The sequence below is a fragment of the Coregonus lavaretus genome (assembly GCF_964263955.1).
Source record: "Coregonus lavaretus genome assembly, chromosome: 29".
In the NCBI taxonomy this organism is placed as follows: domain Eukaryota; kingdom Metazoa; phylum Chordata; class Actinopteri; order Salmoniformes; family Salmonidae; genus Coregonus; species Coregonus lavaretus.
The window spans coordinates 14,487,226-14,508,412 of NC_140016.1; the positions used below are offsets into that span (position 1 = coordinate 14,487,226).

Genomic DNA, 21,187 nt, shown 5'->3' on the forward strand with positions numbered 1-21,187 from the left:
GGTCAACTCCAGCTTGTCTCAAACACCTCTCGGTGGAGTGTTGGAAGAGTGTGAGTAAAATGAAGCTGAAGACCCAGAAAACAAGTGACCTGCCCTCTACTCAAATGTGTGACCCCACCATGAAATCATCATGGGATTGAGATGATGTCTTGGATGTGCAGAGTTACACTGAACAAAAACATAAACGCAATATGTAAAGTGTTGGTCCCATGTTTCATTAGCTGAAATTAAAGATCCCAGAAATGTTCCATGCGCACAAAAAGCGTATTTCTCTAAAATGTTGGGCACAAATTTGTTTACATCCCTGTTAGAGCATTTCTCCTTTGCCAAGACAATCCATACACCTGACAGGTGTGGCATATCAAGGAGCTTATTAAACAGCATGATCATTACACAGTTGCACCTTGTGCTGGGGACAATAAAAGGTCACTCTAAAATGTGCAATTTTGTCACACGACATTATGCCACAGATGTTTCAAGTTTTGATGGAGCGTGCAATTGGCATGCAGACTGCAGGAATGTCCACCAGAGCTGTTGCCAGATCATTTAATGTTAATTTCTCTACCATAAGCCGCCTCCAACGTCGTTTTAGAGAATTAGGCAGTACGTCCAACTGGCCTCACAACCGCAGACCACGTGTAACCACGCCAGCCCAGGACCTCCACATCCGGCTTCTTAATCTGCGGTATCGTCTGAGACCAGCCACCCGGACAGCTGATGAAACTGTGGGTTTGCACAACCGAAAAGTTCTGCACAAACTGTCTCAGGGAAGCCCATCTGCGTGCTCGTCGTCCTCACCAGGGTCTTGACCTGACTGCAGATCAGTGTCGTAACCGACTTCAGTGGACAAATGCTCACCTTCAATGGCCACTGGCAGGCTGGAGAAGTGTGCTCTTCATGGATGAATCCCGGTTTCAACTGTACCAGCAGATGACAGACAAGCGTGTATGGTGTTATGTGGGCGAGCGGTTTGCTGACATCAACGTTGTGACCAGAGTGCTTGGCCATGCAGTCGTGTGTGTACAGGGAGTACAGGAGGAGACTAAGCATGCACCCCTGAGGCGGCCCCATGTTGAGGATCAGCGTGGCAGATGTGTTGTTGCCTACCCTTACCACCTGGGGGCGGCCCGTCAAGAAGTCCAGGATCTAGTTGCAGGGTTCTTAGCTTAGTGATGAGGTTTGTGGGCACTACGCTGAGCTATAGTCAATGAACAGCATTCTCACATAGGTGTTCCTTTTGTCCAGGTGGGAAAGGGCTGTGTGGAGTGCGATTGAGATTGCGTCATCTGTTGGGGCGGTATGCGAATTGGAGTGGGTCTAGGGTTTCCGGGATGATGGTGTTGACGTGAGCCATGACTAGCCTTTCAAAGCACTTCATGGCTACCGACGTGAATGCTACGGGGCGGTAGTCATTTAGGCAGGTTACCTTCGCTTTCTTGGGCACAGGGACTATGGTGGTCTGTTTGAAACATGTAGGTATTACAGACTCGGTCAGGGAGAGGTTGAAAATGTCAGTGAAGACACTTGCCAGTTGGTCCACGCATGCTCTGAGTACACGTCCTGGTAATCCGTCTGGCCCCGTGAATGTTGACCTGTTTAAAGGTCTTGCTCACATCGGCTACGGAGAGCGTGATCACACAGTCGTCCGGAACAGCTGGTGCTCTCATGCATGCTTCAGTGTTGCTAGCCTCGAAGCGAGCATAAAAGGTATTTAGCCCATATGGTAGGCTCGCGTCACTTGCTAGCTCGTGGCTGGGTTTCCCTTTGTAGTCCGTAATAGTTTGTAAGCCCTGACACATCCGACGAGCATCAGAGCCGGTGTAGTAGGATTCAATCTTAGTCCTGTATTGATGCTTTGCCTGTTTGATGGTTTGTCTGAGGGCATAGCGGGTGTAATTTCAGTGTAATTGATTAAGTGTTGTGTGGCTCCTAGGATGAGAGGTTGGATTATCACCTAGCTGCTCCTCTATAGACCAACAGCTGGACCTGGGACAGGACAGGGTGGGAGGGGGGACCCCCTTATGGACAAAAATAAGATTTAAGGGAAGACAGAAGACACAAGGATGAGGGTTTTCAGGATTTAAGATGTATTCAGGTAGATGTCACTCAACGGAGAAAGGGATCAGAGTGAGTAATGGGAAGAAGAGATGGGACCTTACCATCATAAATAGCCTGACCAAGAATTTGCCTAAATAATGAGCCACAGTCATTAGATAGGAGGGTAGCAGGCCTGCATGCAGTTAAGAACAAATTCTCATTTACAATGACGGCCTACACTGGCCAAACCCAGATGACGCTGGGCCAATTGTGCGCCGCGCTATGGGACTCCCAATCACGGCCGGTTGTGATACAGCCTGGAATCAAACCAGGGCGTCTGTAGTGACGCCTCAAGCACTGAGATGCAGTGCCTTAGACCACTGCGCCACTCGGGAGCGCATAAGGAAGACTGACTGGGTGTTTGATTGAGGAGAGTGGGAGTGACAGACACCGGGGTGAACCAGAGGTAGACAGGGGGATTGTCTACCTAGATCTGTTGACCAAGCCCTCTTATTGTTGTCTCTTGCTCCTTACCATGTCACGCATCAGGCCAACGGTGTAATCTCTCACTGGTGATAAGGAACCTGACCTGGCTTTGTTTGGTCTAACGGTCCTATCAGTGAGGGCAAACATTACATTAGGCCTCTCTGCCTCCACCCCGCCCCCTGCCAGGATATGGGCACAGAGATAAGCAGGGTTGCTCTCTGAATGAGAAGAGATCAAACTCAAGATGGACGGCACCTTGGCAGGAACTCGTTTAAAGGATGGCTATCTTCTGCCTGATAACATTGTATCAGCAATGTGGTGTTTGACTTCTCCTCTCCTCGCTTGCCGTTGAAAGCTGCACATGTACTTGCAATGTCTCTTCTTATGAATCCAGCTGTATTGGTGTCATCCACCAGCCTGTCTGGACACAAGCCCAGAAGAGCTTTGTTCAACATGATCTTTTGATGAACTGTCCTTTGATGGAAGTTATTGCAGTGCTCTCCCTTGTTCTAGTCTGAAGGACACATGTTCAGTAGTCCTTCGCGATGAGCATGTGAAGATCTGCATTTGTCCATTCTACTCACAGCAACAAGCAAGTTCCTCCAATATCTTCCTTCCAATCTCTCTGTCTCTCTCTCTCGCTCTCTCTCTCTCTCTCTCTCTTTCTCTGTTTCTCTCTCTCCCCCTCATCTCAAAGCCTTGCTACTTCCTTAACCATAATAATTTATCCAGGCAGAGCGCTGTCGAGGTCCGTTTGAAGCTCTCCGTATGACACCAGCCCAGCGCTGTTCCTCCTGACTCTGGTGAGGCCGCCCCAGCTTCAAAGCTCTTCTGGGGCTGTGGCTCGGGGGAGGCCTCCCTTCCCCATAAATCCTCCCTGAAATCAAAAACCCCTATCAAGATGTCTTAAACAGAGTGGGCCACGAGAGTACAAGCACAGTGGAGCTTTAAAGTGATCCCTGGTTACCCATAGGTTAGGGGACCTCCCTCTGCCTTACACAGATGAAATGTCTTGGATGGTTCCAGCTGTTGTGGATAGATTCTCCTGCACTGAAATCCCTCTGACAACCAGACCAGTAACAGGTTCACAACTGCCCTGAGGACGTCATGCCTTTCCTCTTTGTTTTTATTGATGCCGTTACCTGTCTGGAACAATAGGGTTCACAGGCCTTCATTCCTAATGGTGGAAGAAGGAATGTTGTTTGCTGTAGGTCGTGGCACTGGGAGGTCTGTCAGGATGTTTGTCATGCAAAGTCCCATCTGCTGATGGAGTGAGTATCTCTCTCAGCTCAACAGCAGCTCTGTCTGTGTCTCCCCTAAACTTAGATTTAAAAAAACACTGCATGGGGAAGACTTTCAAACTTAACAAGACAAATGAGGAAAAAAGAGAGTCCAAGTCTGACATTAATTTCAGATCAGTGCTGCTACACATCTGTGTGCGTGTGTGTGAATGTGCGTGCGAGTGTGTGTGTGTATGAGTGTGCACGTGTGTGTGTGTGTCACTCCCCGCTTCTTCCACACTTGGCCCTCCCTGTCATTGTTGGACAGAGAACACACTGTAGGGTTCAGAAGACAGGTGTAGGACTTGATGGGATGTAGCAGGCAGGGGGTTTATTACACTTCAATAAGGAGGAGGGAGGCTGTTTATGTTGTTTCCAGAGCTGGAGCATGGGTCTAGGAGCAGGGCTTTAGGAGCAGGGGTCTAGGAGCAGGGCTTTAGGAGCAGGGGTCTAGGAGCAGGGCTTTAGGAGCATGGGTCTAGGAGCAGGGCTTTAGGAGCATGGGTCTAGGAGCAGGGCTTTAGGAGCAGGGGTCTAGGAGCAGGGCTTTAGGAGCATGGGTCTAGGAGCAGGGCTTTAGGAGCAGGGGTCTAGGAGCAGGGCTTTAGGAGCATGGGTCTAGGAGCAGGGGTCTAGGAGCAGGGCTTTAGGAGCATGGGTCTAGGAGCAGGGCTTTAGGAGCAGGGGTCTAGGAGCAGGGCTTTAGGAGCAGGGGTCTAGGAGCAGGGCTTTAGGAGCAGGGGTCTAGGAGCAGGGCTTTAGGAGCAGGGGTCTAGGAGCAGGGCTTTAGGAGCAGGGGTCTAGCAGCAGGGCTTTAGGAGCAGGGTCTAGGAGCAGGGCTTTAGGAGCAGGGGTCTAGCAGCAGGGGTCTTGGAGCAGGGTTCTATAGAAGGAAAGAGCTGCCTCTATGGAGCCAATGGTCAGTCAGGTCCCTCTCTGAGTCTCGGTCCAGCTGGAGCATCTCAACAAGACTACATCTCCTACTGCAGGGTTCCCCAACAGGTGGTTTTAGCAGCAGCAGTGTGTGTGTGTGCATGCGTCCCCCCCCCCCATCCTCTCATACCAGGCAGATTGGGAGGGCTCAGGCTGGCACCCCATCAGCCAACAGATCCAGTCAGGCTTTACAGAACTCTCTCTCCATCCTCCCCTCCATCCCTCCATCCCTCCATCCATTCCCCGGCCTCAGTGTGTCTACAGTGGGGTGTAGTGTCTGTCAGCACCCCAGAGCGGCCCAACGCCCCTCTCCACCCATCTCCTAGCTCCCCAGGCCACTTCGACAACCAGACACCTCCATGACGGGACCAACCAGCCTGACTGACTGACAGACCCCCCTCTACTCTCCTCCTCCTCTCCTGTCTTTCATTCCACCTCTCCCCGGTTGTGTGTGATTGTGAGTGAGCGGCACCACATGCGATGGAGAAGGCTGGTGGATCAGATCGGGGAGAAGGAAGGCTCTTTACTTCAGCCTCTTGGTCTCACTCTCATCTGGTGCTGCCTGACTTACTGGCAGCCATGCTGTTTCAATGAGACCTCCATGGATCCACCCAGATATTGCCATGCTGTTTCAATGAAGCCTCCATGGATCCACCCAGATATTGCCAGGCTGTTTCAATGTGACCTCCATGGATCCACCCAGATATTTCAACTACCAATACTAAGTCATATCTTACTATTGAATGTCTTGAAGCCAACCGTTTTCCCAGTAAGGTGAATTAGTGGTCAATGTAATGATCAGTTTATGACAGAATGCTGTGTTAACATTCAAACCTGCTGAAATAGGTCTTTATGGTCAACCTTTTGTTCTATTCATGGAGACGGGGGAATTTTGATTCCATACTTGGTGCAGTGAAACCGTATCGGTCTAACATTCTGGAATGTGCTGTAATTTAATTCCGGCTCCAAAACAATCTTTTTCTTCTGGCACTTTCCTGGATGGCAACCAGTAGACTCCAGGTGAAAACACTTCACTCCTACACAGAGATGTGTAGCGCAGAGAGAGAGAGAAAGAGAGAAAAATAATTTTAAAATTTCCATAATCTTGGCAGTTCTCACAGCAGCTGCTGGTACAGCTACAGGATGTGACAGTTCCAGGCATGAATGAGCACTGCCGTCCAACACACACACATAACCGGGCTCCAGTTCTGAGGCAGCGCAGGAGGGCCAGAGGAAATGGAAAGGGAGCTCTCATGGGAGTCTCGGGGCGCTGAACAAACAGGATGAAAAGAACGTTGTGCACGCAAGGACCGTACAGAAAAAAAGGCAAGAAATTCCCCGTCAAATAGTTGAGTTAACGTCCCCGAAGTTGCCCCTCGCTCTCCTTGAGAAGGGTTATGTTTTTGAGTGGACTTTGGGTGGACCCAAGTTGGTTTGTTTTGCTGATAGGAATGTTCCCTTGGGGTAGCCTGACCCAGTTCTATACAGGCCTTCTCACACAAGGCCTATCTGTGTCTGTGGGCCTGGACACGTACAGTTTGTGGGGTGTGTGTGCGTGTGTGTGGAGTGAAGGTGACACATGGCCCCCCTCAGAGTCAGACAGTAGTTGACTGAGACACGGCAGGCCAGTGTTAGTTAGGGGGAAGCAGGTCTCTGTTCTGCAATTCTAATTCCATTTTATTTTCCATGGTTCGTCTGGCTCACCTTCCCAAGGTCATTCGACCCTGTGTTGCCAGCGGCAACAGAATGAATAGAATGTTTCATATGATAGACAGAGTTTTTTTACAAGGTGCTGTAAAATATCTTTGTGTGTTTGAATTAAGCAGCAAATGAAGCATACAGTACTGACTATTCTTGAATGGTGGAATTATATTCAGTTGATATAAATGATTTAGCCAGCAAATACACAAGGCCCATTGATAGAATAACATGGAAATGGAATGGAAAGTTGTGCAAAATATGAAAGGAAACTATGCTATGACTCCAAAGATAATCTTCAATGTATGAATAGAGCAGCTTGTCCGGCGTCATGGCAATTTGGAGCATGATTCAAACATGGATCCTGTCCACTGCAGGCTACTGTATAATATCCATGAGCAGAACTTTAGTATGTCTTACTAGATGTCCAGGTCTGGCGACTAACTCTGATGAATAAGTTATTCATAAAACTATTACCTGTAAACTGATAGGTAAATGATTAAGTTTGTTTGTGATTATACTCCATAACAACTTGATCAATCAGCCAATCAATCACATTTATTTTAAAAAGCTATTTTTACATCAGTTGTCAAAGTTAAATAAAGGTTAAAAAAATAAAATAAAATAAAAGGGCAAGCAATGCAGAGGCAGAAGCCCAGTGGATCCAATGTGACACAGGGTTTATATTTAGAAAGGAAAGCTGTAGAGAAAAAAGAACTTAGTGGAACTGAACATGACCGTTCTCTGCCCCTCTCTCTGCTCCTCCCAGGTCCACCGTGGGTGAGTCGTCAGGTGGAGGAGCGTCAGATGGCCAGGCTGGGACGGACGGTGCGTCTTGTGTGCCCCGTAGAGGGTGACCCTCCTCCCCTGGTGCTGTGGGTGAAGGACGGGCGTAACGTCCACCCAGGCTGGAGCCGCTACCGGGTGCTGAAACAGAGCTTGAAGATCAAAGAGGTGGAGCTGGGAGACGCAGGGGTGTACGTGTGCCGCGCCACCAACGGCTTCGGAAGTATCATTCTCAACTACACCCTCATCATCATGGGTAATGCCAGGGAGGGACTTCATCCATAGTCAGTGTCCACCCTTGTAAATCATACACATACTGTAAATACAAATAATACATACACACATCATGCCTTATGTTCCAATTACCTTCAACTCCTTTAATGAAGAGTTATAAAGAGTTATAAAATGTATTCAAGTGCAACTCCACAATGATACAATAGTTGACCGTACAAAATACAGATTTTAAAAGCCACATTGTGGACCACAGAAAGAGTTGAGACACTAAATGCAGTCATTGGCAAACATTATTTAATGAATGCAAATACCTCTCTATATTCTCTCATACCTCAGCCAATAAACTAAATGAGTCCATATCTGACCTACTCCCTGAAATGTTACTATGAGATATTGTGCATATTAGATGACGACAACATTTCCCCAGGACCTTGGTCTGGTAGTGTGACCTTCTAGCCTTGATGCTCCAGAGTCACATGGCCTGTATGTCTCCTATAAAGAGGGATTGTAATGCAGGAGGCCTACTGCCCTCACGTTAGCCCCTAGATGTGATTATATTTGACAGGACTAGCAGCCCTGGCGCTATTAAAAGAATATGGTTTTATTTACGTGGGCGTTGTAACAATGACAATTTATGACTTGTTAGCATTACAGAACCCCAGCAGCTCCTCTTTCAGGTTTCATATCAAACCTCAGGAGAACAAAGAGAGGCTTCTTTACGTGCTACTCCTGTCACACTGCACCCTGGTACTTGTTTATAGTGCCGGTAACTTCATCCAGTGTTCCTTATTTTACCCACACTGTCGGGGGTTTCAGCCCCTCTGACACAATGAGAAATTAATGGAAGAGCGAAGGCAGTAAAGGAGTATGTTGCCTGTGTGTCAGTGTGTGAGGTTGTGTGGTAAAAGAGTGAACTCTGGAAGGTGGTTGGAGGGGGGTAGAGGTGGGGGGTGTAGAGCGTATGGGGGGGGGGCGGGGTTTGGGGGGGTGTAGATGGTTTTTTGGGGGTGTAGAGGGTTTTGGTGGGGGGTGTAGAGTTTTTTTTGGGGGGGTGTATAGGGTTTTGGTGGGGGGTGTAGAGGGTTTTTGGGGGGTGTAGAGGGGTTTGGTGGGGGTGTAGAGTTTTTTGGGGTGTGTTGAAGTTTTTGGGAGGGTGTAGAGGTTTTGGGGGGGTGTAGAGGGTTTTGGTGGAGAGGTGTAGAGGGTTTTGTGGGGGGGGTGTAGAGGGTTTGTGGGGGGGTGTAGAGGGGGGTGTAGAGGGTTCTGGCGGGGGGTGTAGAGGGTTTTGGGGGGATGTAGAGGGTTTTTGGGGGTGTAGAGGATTTTGGTGGGGGTGTAGAGGGTTTTGGGGAGGGTGTAGACGGTTTTGGTGGGGGTGTGTAGAGGGTTGTGGGGAGGGTGTAGACGGTTTTGGTGGGGTGTAGAGGTTTTTGGGCGGGTGTAGAGGTTTTTGGCGGGTGTATAGGTTTTTTGGGGGGAGTGTAGAGTTTTTTTGGGGGGTGTAGAGGGTTTTGGTGGGGAGTGTAGAGTGTTTTGGTGGGGAGTGTAGAGAGTTTTGGTGGGGGGTGTAGAGGGTTTTGGGGGGTGTAGAGGGTTTTGGTGGAGGGGTGTAGAGGGTTTTGTGGGGGGGGTGTAGAGGGTTTTGTGGGGGGTGTATAGGGTTTTGGGGGGTGTAGAGGGTTTTGGGGGGGTGTAGAGGGTTTGGGGGGATGTAGAGGGTTTTTGGGGGGTGTAGAGGGTTGTGGGGAGGGTGTAGAGGGTTTTGGTGGGGGGTGTAGAGGTTTTTTTGTGGGGTGTAGAGGTTTTTTGGGGGGTGTAGAGGGTTTTGGGGGGTGTAGAGGGTTTTGGTGAGGGGTGTAGAGGGTTTTTGGGGTGGTGTAGAGGGTTCTGGTGGGGGGTGTAGAGGGTTTTGGGGGGAGGAGAGGGTTTTTGGGGGTGTAGAGGATTTTGGTGGGGGGTGTAGAGGGTTTTGGGGAGGGTGTAGACGGTTTTGGTGGGGGTGTGTAGAGGGTTGTGGGGAGGGTGTAGACGGCTTTGGTGGGGTGTAGAGGTTTTTGGGGGGGTGTAGAGGTTTTTGGCGGGTGTATAGGTTTTTTGGGGGGAGTGTAGAGTTTTTTTGGGGGGTGTAGAGGGTTTTGGTGGGGAGTGTAGAGTGTTTTGGTGGGGAGTGTAGAGAGTTTTGGTGGGGGGTGTAGAGGGTTTTGGGGGGTGTAGAGGGTTTTGGTGGAGGGGTGTAGAGGGTTTTGTGGGGGGGGGTGTAGAGGGTTTTGTGGGGGGTGTAGAGGGTTTTGGGGGGTGTAGAGGGTTTTGGGGGGGTGTAGAGGGTTTGGGGGGATGTAGAGGGTTTTTGGGGGGTGTAGAGGGTTGTGGGGAGGGTGTAGAGGGTTTTGGTGGGGGGTGTAGAGGTTTTTTTGGGGGGTGTAGAGGTTTTTTGGGGGGTGTAGAGGGTTTTGGGGGGTGTAGAGGGTTTTTGGGGTGGTGTAGAGGGTTTTGGTGGGGGGTGTAGAGGGTTTTTTGGGGGGGTGTATAGGTTTTTTGGGGGGTGTAGAGGGTTGTAGAGGGGGTGTAGAGAGTTCTGGGGGGTGTAGAGGGTTTTGAGGGGGTGTAGAGGGTTTTTGGGGGGTGTAGAGTATTTTGGTGGGGGGTAAAGAGGGTTGTGGGGAGGGTGTAGAGGGTTGTGGGGAGGGTGCAGAGGGTTGTGAAGAGGGTGTAGAGGGTTGTGGGGAGGGTGTAGAGGTTTTTTGGGGGGTGTAGATGGTTTTGGTGGGGGGTGTATGGGGGTTTTGGTGGGGGGTGTAGAGGGTTTTGGTGGGAGGTGTAGAGGGTTTTGGTGGGGGGTGTAGAGGGTTTTGTGGGGGGGGTGTAGAGGGTTGTAGAGGGGGTGTAGAGAGTTCTGGGGGGTGTAGAGTGTTTGGGTGGGGGTGTAGAGGGTTTTGGGGGGATTTAGAGGGTTTTTGGGGGGTGTAGAGGATTTTGGTGGGGGTAAAGAGGGTTGTGGGGAGGGTGTAGAGGGTTGTGGGGAGGGTGTAGAGGGTTCGGGGGGGTGTATAGATTTTTGATGGGTTGTAGAAGTTTGGGGGGGGGGTGTAGAGGGTTTTGGGGGGATGTAGAGGGTTTTGGGGGTGTAGCTGTTGTGAAATCCTTCTGGTTGAGCTTGAGGACGGATGGCTGATGGGGGACTGTGGACCAGGGCATTCTCTGCCAGACCACTCCTCAACACTGGTAATAGACTGGTAATAGACTAACCACTAGATGACCTGCACCACTAGACGACCTGCGCCACTAGACGACCTGCACCACTAGACGACCTGCACCACTAGATGACCTGCACCACTAGATGACCTGCACCACTAGACGACCTGCACCACTAGACGACCTGCACCACTAGACGACCTGCATCACTAGATGACTTGCACCACTAGACGACCTGCACCACTAGATGACCTGCACCACTAGACGACCTGCATCGCTAGATGACTTGCACCACTAGACGACCTGCTGCCTGCACCACTATAAATCTGCTCTGGTCCAGTGATGCTGAAAGGCTCTGAGGAGTTGTGAGGAGAGGCGCGAGCATGAAGCCCCCGGCCCTTGCTGTGCCTCGGTCGGCCTGGTCCATGAATCATGGGGTCGGTGAGATTAGCAGCCACTCTGTGTGTGTGGGTGGGTGGGTGTGGGAGGAGGATGGAGGGTTAATGACTCCGTTAATGACTGAGATGGTTTAACTGGCCCTGGTGAGGATAGCAGCCACTCTGTGTGTGTGTGTGTGTGTGTGTGTGTGTGTGTGTGTGTGTGTGTGTGTGTGTGGGTGGGTGGGTGTGGGAGGAGGATGGAGGGTTAATGACTCCGTTAATGACTGAGATGGTTTAACTGGCCCTGGTGAGGATAGCAGCCACTCTGTGTGTGTGTGTGTGTGTGTGTGTGTGTGTGTGTGTGTGTGTGTGTGGGGGAGGAGGAGGGTTAATGACTCCGTTAATGGTTGAACTGGCCCTGGTCGACCTCTGTGGACCTCATCCCATGGTCGACCTCTGTGGACCTACTCCCCTGGTCGACCTCTGTGGACCTCCTCCCCTGGTCGACCTCTGTGGACCACCTCCCCTGGTCGACCTCTGTTGGACTCCTCCCCTGGTCGACCTTTGTGGACTTCCTCCCTTGGTCGACCTCTGTTGACCTCCTCCCCTGGTCGACCTCTGTGGACCTCCTCCCCTGGTCGACCTCTGTGGACCACCTCCCCTGGTCGACCTCTGTTGGACTCCTCCCCTGGTCGACCTTTGTGGACTTCCTCCCTTGGTCGACCTCTGTGGACCTACTCCCCTGGTCGACCTCTGTGGACCTCCTCCCCTGGTCGACCTCTGTGGACCACCTCCCCTGGTCGACCTCTGTTGGACTCCTCCCCTGGTCGACCTTTGTGGACTTCCTCCCTTGGTCGACCTCTGTGGACCTCCTCCCCTGGTCGACCTCTGTGGACCTACTCCCCTGGTCGACCTCTGTGGACCTACTCCCCTGGTCGACCTCTGTAGACCTCCTCCCCTGGTCGACCTCTGTGGACCTCCTCCCCTGGTCGACCTCTGTGGACCTCCTCCCCTGGTCGACCTCTGTGGACCTCCTCCCCTGGTCGACCTCTGTAGACCTCCTCCCCTGGTCGACCTCTGTTGACCTCCTCCCCTGGTCGACCTCTGTGGACCTCATCCCATGGTCGACCTCTGTTGACCTCCTCCCCTGGTCGACCTCTGTGGACCTCCTCCCCTGGTCGACCTCTGTGGACCTCCTCCCCTGGTCGACCTCTGTAGACCTCCTCCCCTGGTCGACCTCTGTAGACCTCCTCCCCTTTGTCCTCGTCATCATGTTGGAGCTCTGAGCAGGGCCTCCCTCATCCCTTCCTCCAGCCTCCCTGAGTGGAGAGTGAAGGTAGCATGCTGCTTTCATGTGGAACTGAGTTATAGTGCCCTGGCTTCCCCCGGGACTCACTGTGCTGATGTCTTACTGAAGTCATTAACTAACAATGGCCCCAAAACAGCCCTGGAACAAAACAGGGGCTAGAACGCCGCGTGCACACAGGTTGCATCATTACATTGCCGTACGGTACATTTTACGTAGTCTTCACAATCCATGTGCCGCATCACAACAAAAAGAAATCACACTACATATTAGCATCTTCTTAGGTGGTCTATCTACTTCCGTGTCTGATACCGCAAGGCAAAGCAACGCAAAAGTTAGAAGCCTAGTCCGGCAGATGAGTCGCAGCGGTGCGGATTGCCTGCCAATGAAATGAATGGACTTCCGCCGGAACGCATACAGTTTGACGCAACCGGTGTGCACGAGGCTGAACTCAGAGGTTCACTATATGTAGAAGTACAGGGACTCAGGGCCATTTGTGAAGGGGCTGATGATGGCTTATACTTCTTGTGAGTTTGTGAGACAAAGCAGAGGATGTGATGTTGACAAATTCGATCTGTTGCATTAAGTTTAAACACGGTATAAAAACCTCTAGTGACCCCTCCGAGGCCCCTGACTTGTTCCACTCAGGTCCTCCCCTGCAACAGAAACACTATGATGTACAGTACCAGTCAAAAGTTTGGACACACCTACTCATTCCAGGGTTTTTCTTTATTTTTACTATTTTGTATAATAGTGAAGACATCAAAACTATGAAATAACACATATGGAATCATGTAGTAACCAAAAAAGTGTTAAACAAATCAACATATATTTTAGATTTTAGATTCTTCAAGGTAGCCACCCTTTGCCTTGATGACAGCTTTGCACACTCTTGGCATTCTCTCAACCAGCTTCATGAGGAATGCTTTTCCAACAGTCTTGAAGGAGTTCCCACATGTGCTGAGCACTTGTTGGCTGCTTTTCCTTCACTCTGCGGTCCAACTTATCCCAAACCATCTCAATTGGGTTGAGGTCGGGTGATTGTGGAAGCCAGGTCATCTGATGCAGCACTCCATCACTCTCCTTCTTGATCAAATAGACATTACACAGCCTGGAGGTGTGTTTTGGGTCGTTGTCCTGTTGAAAAACAGATGATAGTCCCACTAAGCGCAAACCAGATGGGATGGCGTATCGCTGCAGAATGCTGTGGTAGCCATGCTGGTTAAGTGTGCCTTGAATTCTAAATAAATCACAGACAGTGTCAACAGCAAAGCACCCCCACACCATCACACCTCCTCCTCCATGCTTCATGGTGGGAACCACACATGCGGAGATCATCTGTTCACCTACTCTGTGTCTCACAAAGACACGGCGGTTGGAATCAAAAATCTCAAATTGGGACTCATCAGACCAAAGGACAGATTTCCACCGGTCTAATGTCCATTGCTTGTGTTTCTTGGCCCAAGCAAGTCTCTTCTTCTTATTGGTGTCCTTTAGTAGTGGTTTCTTTCCAGCAATTCGACCATGAAGGCCTGATTCACACAGTCTCCTCTGAACAGTTGATGTTGAGATGTGTCTGTTACTTGAACTTTGTGAAGCAATTATTTGGCCTGCAATCTGAGGTGCAGTTAACTCTAATGAACTTATCCTCTGCAGCAGAGGTAACTCTGGGTCTTCCTTTCCTGTGGCGGTCCTCATGAGAGCCAGTTTCATCACAGCTTCATCATGGTTTTTGCGACTGCACTTGAAGAAACGTTCAAAGTTCTTGAAATTTTGACTGACCTTCATGTCTTAAAGTAATGATGGACTGTCATTTCTCTTTGCTTATTTTTGCCATAATATGGACTTGGTCTTTTACCAAATAGAGCTATCTTCTGTATACCACCCCTACCTTGTCACAACACAACTGATTGGCTCAAACGCATTAAGAAGGAAAGAAATTCCACAAATTGAAATGCATTCCAGGTGACTACCTCATGAAGCTGGTTGAGAGAATGCCAAGAGTGTGCAAAGCTGTCATCAAGGCAAAGGGTGGCTACTTTGAAGAATCTCAAATATAACATACATTTTGATTTGTTTAACACTTTCTTGGTTACTACATGATTCCATATGTGTTATTTCATAGTTTTGATGTCTTCACTATTATTCTACAATGTAGAAATTAGTAAAAATTAAGAAAAACCCTGGAATGAGTAGGTGTGTCCAAACTTTTGACTGGTACTGTATGTCAGACTGCAGTACAACAGACAGACAGGGAAACTCCAGACAGACTTCAGTAGTCAACACAGAGGTATTTGGTGACATTCAATATCACCTGGAGTCATCATCATCAACAAGCCTCTAATGTTATCAACTCCTCCTCAGAGCAAGCACAGGCAGAGAGGCAAGTCTAACCTCATGTTGCGATCCCTTTTATTGAATGATTGCTGCAAGCCTGCAACACGCTGACTAGTACAGCATGCTTGTACTAGAAATGTCATTTTATCCCATAATTTGGCTAATACTCTATTCTTGGCCCTTGATGACTTGGTGTGATCATTTGGCTGTAAGCCAGAGTGAGATAACAGTCATTTAAAGCTCTTTCTTAAACACATAAACCACAATCTCACTGAAATACTTTTTATTTGTGCTTGTCTGCACACACCAATAAATAGAAACATATTTTTCCCACAATAGTGGCAGGATAAAATTACCCCATAGGTATTAGATGTGCTCTTGACTTGCGTTTTTGCATCTACGTGGTATGTTTTAATCAAATCAACGTTTATTGGTCGCATACACAGATTTGCAGATATTATCGCAGGTGGAGCGAAATGCTTGTGTTCCTAGCTCCAACAGTGCAGTAATACCCAATGCTTGTGTTTCTAGCTCCAACAGTGCAGTAATACCTAATGCTTGTGTTTCTAGCTCCAACAGTGCAGTAATACCTAATGCTTGTGTTTCTAGCTCCAACAGTGCAGTAATACCTAATGCTTGTGTTTCTAGCTCCAACAGTGCAGTAATACCTAATGCTTGTGTTTCTAGCTCCAACAGTGCAGTAATACCTAATGCTTGTGTTCCTAGCTCCAACAGTGCAGTAATACCTAATGCTTGTGTTCCTAGCTCCAACAGTGCAGTAATACCTAATGCTTGTGTTTCTAGCTCCAACAGTGCAGTAATACCTAATGCTTGTGTTTCTAGCTCCAACAGTGCAGTAATACCTAATGCTTGTGTTTCTAGCTCCAACAGTGCAGTAATACCTAATGCTTGTGTTTCTAGCTCCAACAGTGCAGTAATACCTAATGCTTGTGTTTCTAGCTCCAACAGTGCAGTAATACCTAATGCTTGTGTTTCTAGCTCCAACAGTGCAGTAATACCCAATGCTTGTGTTTCTAGCTCCAACAGTGCAGTAATACCTAATGCTTGTGTTTCTAGCTCCAACAGTGCAGTAATAGATTAATGCTTGTGTTTCTAGCTCCAACAGTGCAGTAATACCTAATGCTTGTGTTTCTAGCTCCAACAGTGCAGTAATACCTAATGCTTGTGTTTCTAGCTCCAACAGTGCAGTAATACCTAATGCTTGTGTTTCTAGCTCCAACAGTGCAGTAATACCTAATGCTTGTGTTTCTAGCTCCAACAGTGCAGTAATACCTAATGCTTGTGTTTCTAGCTCCAACAGTGCAGTAATACCTAATGCTTGTGTTTCTAGCTCCAACAGTGCAGTAATACCTAATGCTTGTGTTTCTAGCTCCAACAGTGCAGTAATACCTAATGCTTGTGTTTCTAGCTCCAACAGTGCAGTAATACCCAATGCTTGTGTTTCTAGCTCCAACAGTGCAGTAATACCTAATGCTTGTGTTTCTAGCTCCAACAGTGCAGTAATAGATTAATGCTTGTGTTTCTAGCTCCAACAGTGCAGTAATACCTAATGCTTGTGTTTCTAGCTCCAACAGTGCAGTAATACCTAATGCTTGTGTTTCTAGCTCCAACAGTGCAGTAATACCTAATGCTTGTGTTTCTAGCTCCAACAGTGCAGTAATACCTAATGCTTGTGTTTCTAGCTCCAACAGTGCAGTAATACCTAGCAATATAAAATAAACAAACAATACACACATAATCTCGCCTGAGGTAGAGTATCTTATGATAAGCTGTAGACCACACTATTTACCAAGAGAGTTTTCATCTATACTTTTCATAGCTGTCTATTTACCACCACAAACCAATGCTGGCATTAAGATTGCACTGAATGAGTTGTACAAGGCCATTAATCAACAGGAAAACGCTCATCCAGATGCAGCGCTCCTAGTAGCAGGGGACTTTAATGCAGGGAAACTTAAATCCGTTCTACCTCATTTCTACCAGCATGTTAAATGTGCAACCAGAGGGGAAAAAACTCTAGACCACCTTTACTCCACACACAGAGACGCATACAAAGCTCTCCCTCGCCCTCCATTTGGCAAATCTGACCATAACTCTATCCTCCTGATTCCTGCTTATAAGCAAAAACTGAAGCAGGAAGCACCAGTGACTCGGCTAATAAAAAAGTGGTCAGATGACGCAGATGCTAAGCTACAGGACTGTTTTGCTAGCACAGACTGGAACATGTTCAGGGATTCTTCAGACAGCATTGAGGAGTACACCACATCAGTCACTGGCTTCATCAATAAGTGCATCGATGATGTCGTCCCCACAGTGACCGTACGTACATACCCCAACCAGAAGCCATGGATTACAGGAAACATCCGCACTGAGCTAAAGGGTAGAGCTGCCGCTTTCAAGGAACGGGACTCTAACCCGGACGCTTATAAGAAATCCCGCTATGACCTCCGACGAACCATCAAACAGGCAAAGAGTCAATACAGGTCTAAGATTGAATCATACTACACTGGCTCTGACGCTCGTCGGATGTGGCAGGGCTTGAAAACTATTACAGACTACAAAGGGAAGCACAGCCACGAGCTGCCCAGTGACACAAGCCTACCAGACGAGCTAAACCACTTCTATGCTCGCTTCGAGGCAAGCAACACTGAAGCATGCATGAGAGCACCAGCTGTTCCGGACGACTATGTGATCACGCTCTCCGTAGCCGATGTGAGTAAGACTTTTAAGCAGGTCAACATTCACAAGGCCGCAGGGCCAGACGGATTACCAGGACGTGTACTCCGAGCATGTGCTGACCAACTGGCAAGTGTCTTCACTGACATTTTCAACATGTCCCTGACTGAGTCTGTAATACCAACATGTTTCAAGCAGACCACCATAGTCCCCGTGCCCAAGAACTCTAAGATAACCTGCCTAAATGACTACCGACCCGTGGCACTGACGTCTGTAGCCATGAAGTGCTTTGAAAGACTGGTCATGGCTCACATCAACAGCATAATCCCAGAAACCCTAGACCCACTCCAATTTGCATACCGCCCCAACAGATCCACAGATGATGCAATCTCTATCGCACTCCACACTGCCCTTTCCCACCTGGACAAGAGGAACACCTACGTGAGAATGCTATTCATTGACTACAGCTCAGCATTCAACACCATAGTGCCCTCAAAGCTCATCACTAAGCTAAGGATCCTGGGACTAAACACCTCCCTCTGCAACTGGATCCTGGACTTCCTGACGGGCCGCCCCCAGGTGGTAAGGGTAGGTAACAACACATCTGCCACACTGATCCTCAACACGGGGGCCCCTCAGGGGTGCGTGCTCAGTCCCCTCCTGTACTCTCTGTTCACCCATGACTGCATGGCCAGGCACGACTCCAACACCATCATTAAGTTTGCCGACGACACAACAGTGGTAGGCCTGATCACCGACAACGATGAGACAGCCTATAGGGAGGAGGTCAGAGATCTGGCCGTGTGGTGCCAGGACAACAACCTCTCCCTCAACGTGACCAAGACAAAGGAGATGATTGTGGACTACAGGAAAAAAAAGAGGACTGAGCACGCCCCCATTCTCATCGACGGGGCTGTAGTGGAACAGGTTGAGAGCTTCAAGTTCCTTGGTGTCCACATCACCAACAAACTATCATGGTCCAAACACACCAAGACAGTCGTGAAGAGGGCACGACAAAGCCTATTCCCCCTCAGGAGACTAAAAAGATTTGGCATGGGTCCTCAGATCCTCAAAAAATTCTACAGCTGCACCATCGAGAGCATCCTGACTGGTTGCATCACCGCCTGGTATGGCAACTGCTTGGCCTCTGACCGCAAGGCACTACAGAGGGTAGTGCGTACGGCCCAGTACATCACTGGGGCAAAGCTCCCTGCCATCCAGGACCTCTATACCAGGCGGTGTCAGAGGAAGGCCCTCAAAATTGTCAAAGACTCCAGTCACCCTAGTCATAGACTGTTCTCTCTGCTACCGCACGGCAAGCGGTACCGGAGTGCCAAGTCTAGGTCCAAAAGACTTCTCAACAGCTTCTACCCCCAAGCCATAAGACTCCTGAACAGCTAATCATGGCTACCCGGACTATTTGCACTGCCCCCCCACCCCATCCTTTTTACGCTGCTGCTACTCTGTTAAGTATTTATGCATAGTCACTTTAACTCTACCCACATGTACATATTACCTCAACTAGCCGGTGCCCCCGCACATTGACTATGCAACGGTACCCCCCTGTATATATAGCCTCCCTACTGTCACTTTATTATATTGTATATATAGCCTCCCTACTGTCACTTTATTTTTTACTTCTGCTCTTTTTTTCTCAACACTTTTTTGTTGTTTTATTCTTACTTTTTTGTTTAAAATAAATGCACTGTTGGTTAAGGGCTGTAAGTAAGCATTTCACTGTAATGTCTGCACCTGTTGTATTCGGCGCATGTGACCAATAAAATTTGATTTGATTTGATTTGATTAATCCAGATGTTTTTTGGGGGGTGTAAAGACAGTATGGACAGTATATGAATAGAAAAGGTGTGTACAGCAGTAGTTATATAGGATGAGCCATGACTAGAATGGTCCTCTGGTCCTCTGTAGCTCAATTGGTAGAGCATGGCGCTTGTAACGCCAGGGTAGTGGGTTCGATCCCCGGGACCACCCATACGTAAAAATGTGTGCGCACAAGTCGCTTTGGATAAAAGCGTCTGCTAAATGGCATATTATTGTATTTATTATTATTAAGTCGGAAGTTTACATACACTTAGGTTGGAGTCATTAAAACTCGTTTTTTAACCACTCCACAAATGTCTTGTTAACAAACTATAGTTTTGGCAAGTAGGTTAGGACATCTACTTTGTGCACGACACAAGTAATTTTTCCAACAATTGTTTAAAGACAGATTATTTCACTTATAATTCACTGTATCACAATTCCGGTGGGTCAGAAGTTTACATACACTAAGTTGACTGTGCCTTTAAACAGCTTGGAAAATTCCAGAAAATGATGTAATGGCTTTAGAAGCTTCTGATAGGCTAATTTACATCATTTGAGTCAATTGGAGGTGTACCTGTGGATGTATTTCTAGGCCTACCTTCAAACTCAGTGCCTCTTTGCTTGACATCATGGAAAAATCAAAAGAAATCAGCCAAGACCTCTGAAAAAAATGTGTAGACCTCCACAAGTCTGGTTCATCCTTGGGAGCAATTTCCAAACGCCTGAAGGTACCACGTTCATCTGTACAAACAATAGTTGTCAGGTTCGTCGGTAAGAGAGGAGGACCAAGGCGCAGCGTTGCAGGCAAACATACTCTTTATTTAGCGAAATACGACAAAATAAACAAAACGATAACGTGACAGTTCACGGTCTAACACAAACCAACTCGAAACAAGATCCCACAACTACTGTGGGAAAACAGCCTGTATAAATGTGGTTCCCAATCAGAGACAACCAGCCACAGCTGACACCCGTTGCCTCTGATTGAGAACCACACTGGCCAACATAGAAATGAACGAACTAGAACTACAACACAAATCTACACACCCTGGCTCAACATAACAGTGTCCCCAGAGCCAGGGCGTGACAGTACCCCCCCCTAAAGGCGCGGACTCCGACCGCGTCAACCAAACACCACAGGGGAGGGACCGGGTGGGCACTCCGCCTAGGCGGCGGATCCGGCTCCGGGCCTGATCCCCGCTCCCTCTCCAACCTCCCAAAGTACCCCTGGTCCGGTCTGGCCCCGCTGGCCGGAGCTGGACTGCACACTGGTGGAGCGGATTGCTCTAGCTCCGGTGTGAAGCATCTGACCGGTGCCGGACCAGGCACCGGTGGAACAGGCACGGGACGTGCCGGACTGACGACGCACACCACTGGCTTGGTGTGGGGAGCAGGAGCGGACCGGACCGGGCTGGCGACGCGCACCATTGGCTTGGTGTGGGGAACAGGCACGGGCCATGCCGGACTGACGACGCACACCACTGACTTGGTGTGGGGAGCAGGAGCGGACCGGACCAGGCTGGCGACGCACACCACTGGCTTGGTGTGGGGAACAGGCACGGGCCGTGCCGGACTGACGACGCACACCACTGGCTTGGTGTGGGGAGCAGGAGCGGACCGGACCGGGCTGGCGACGCACACCACTGGCTTGGTGTGGGGAACAGGCACTGGCCGTGCCGGACTGACGACGCACACCACTGGCTTGGTGTGGGGAGCAGGAGCGGGCCGGACCGGGCTGGCGACGCGCACCATAGGCTCGGTGCGGGGAGCAGGAACAGGCCGGGCCGGGCTGGCGACGCGCACCATAGGCTCGGTGCGGGGAGCAGGAACAGGCCGGGCCGGGCTGGCGACGCGCACCACAGGCTCGATGCGAGGAACAGGAACAGGCCGGACCGTACTGGGGACACACACCACTGGCCCTATGCAGGGATCAGGAACGGGCCGGACCGGACTGGTAACACACCCCAGTACCTCTCGCCGTGCCTCTACACCTTCCTTCC

General features: G+C 49.4%; 1 protein-coding gene across 1 annotated transcript in view; it reads left to right on the forward strand.

Annotated features, from left to right (window-relative positions):
* The window catches only part of LOC311104880 (fibroblast growth factor receptor-like 1), a gene marked incomplete at both ends in the record, with an annotated part of 53,269 nt that overhangs the window by 16,422 nt on the left and 15,660 nt on the right, over nucleotides 1–21,187 (forward strand). The window contains one exon of the mRNA XM_084146845.1: nucleotides 7,204–7,476. Within this exon, the coding sequence (XP_084002971.1) occupies nucleotides 7,204–7,476 (273 nt within the window). The remainder of the gene's footprint in view (nucleotides 1–7,203; nucleotides 7,477–21,187) is intronic.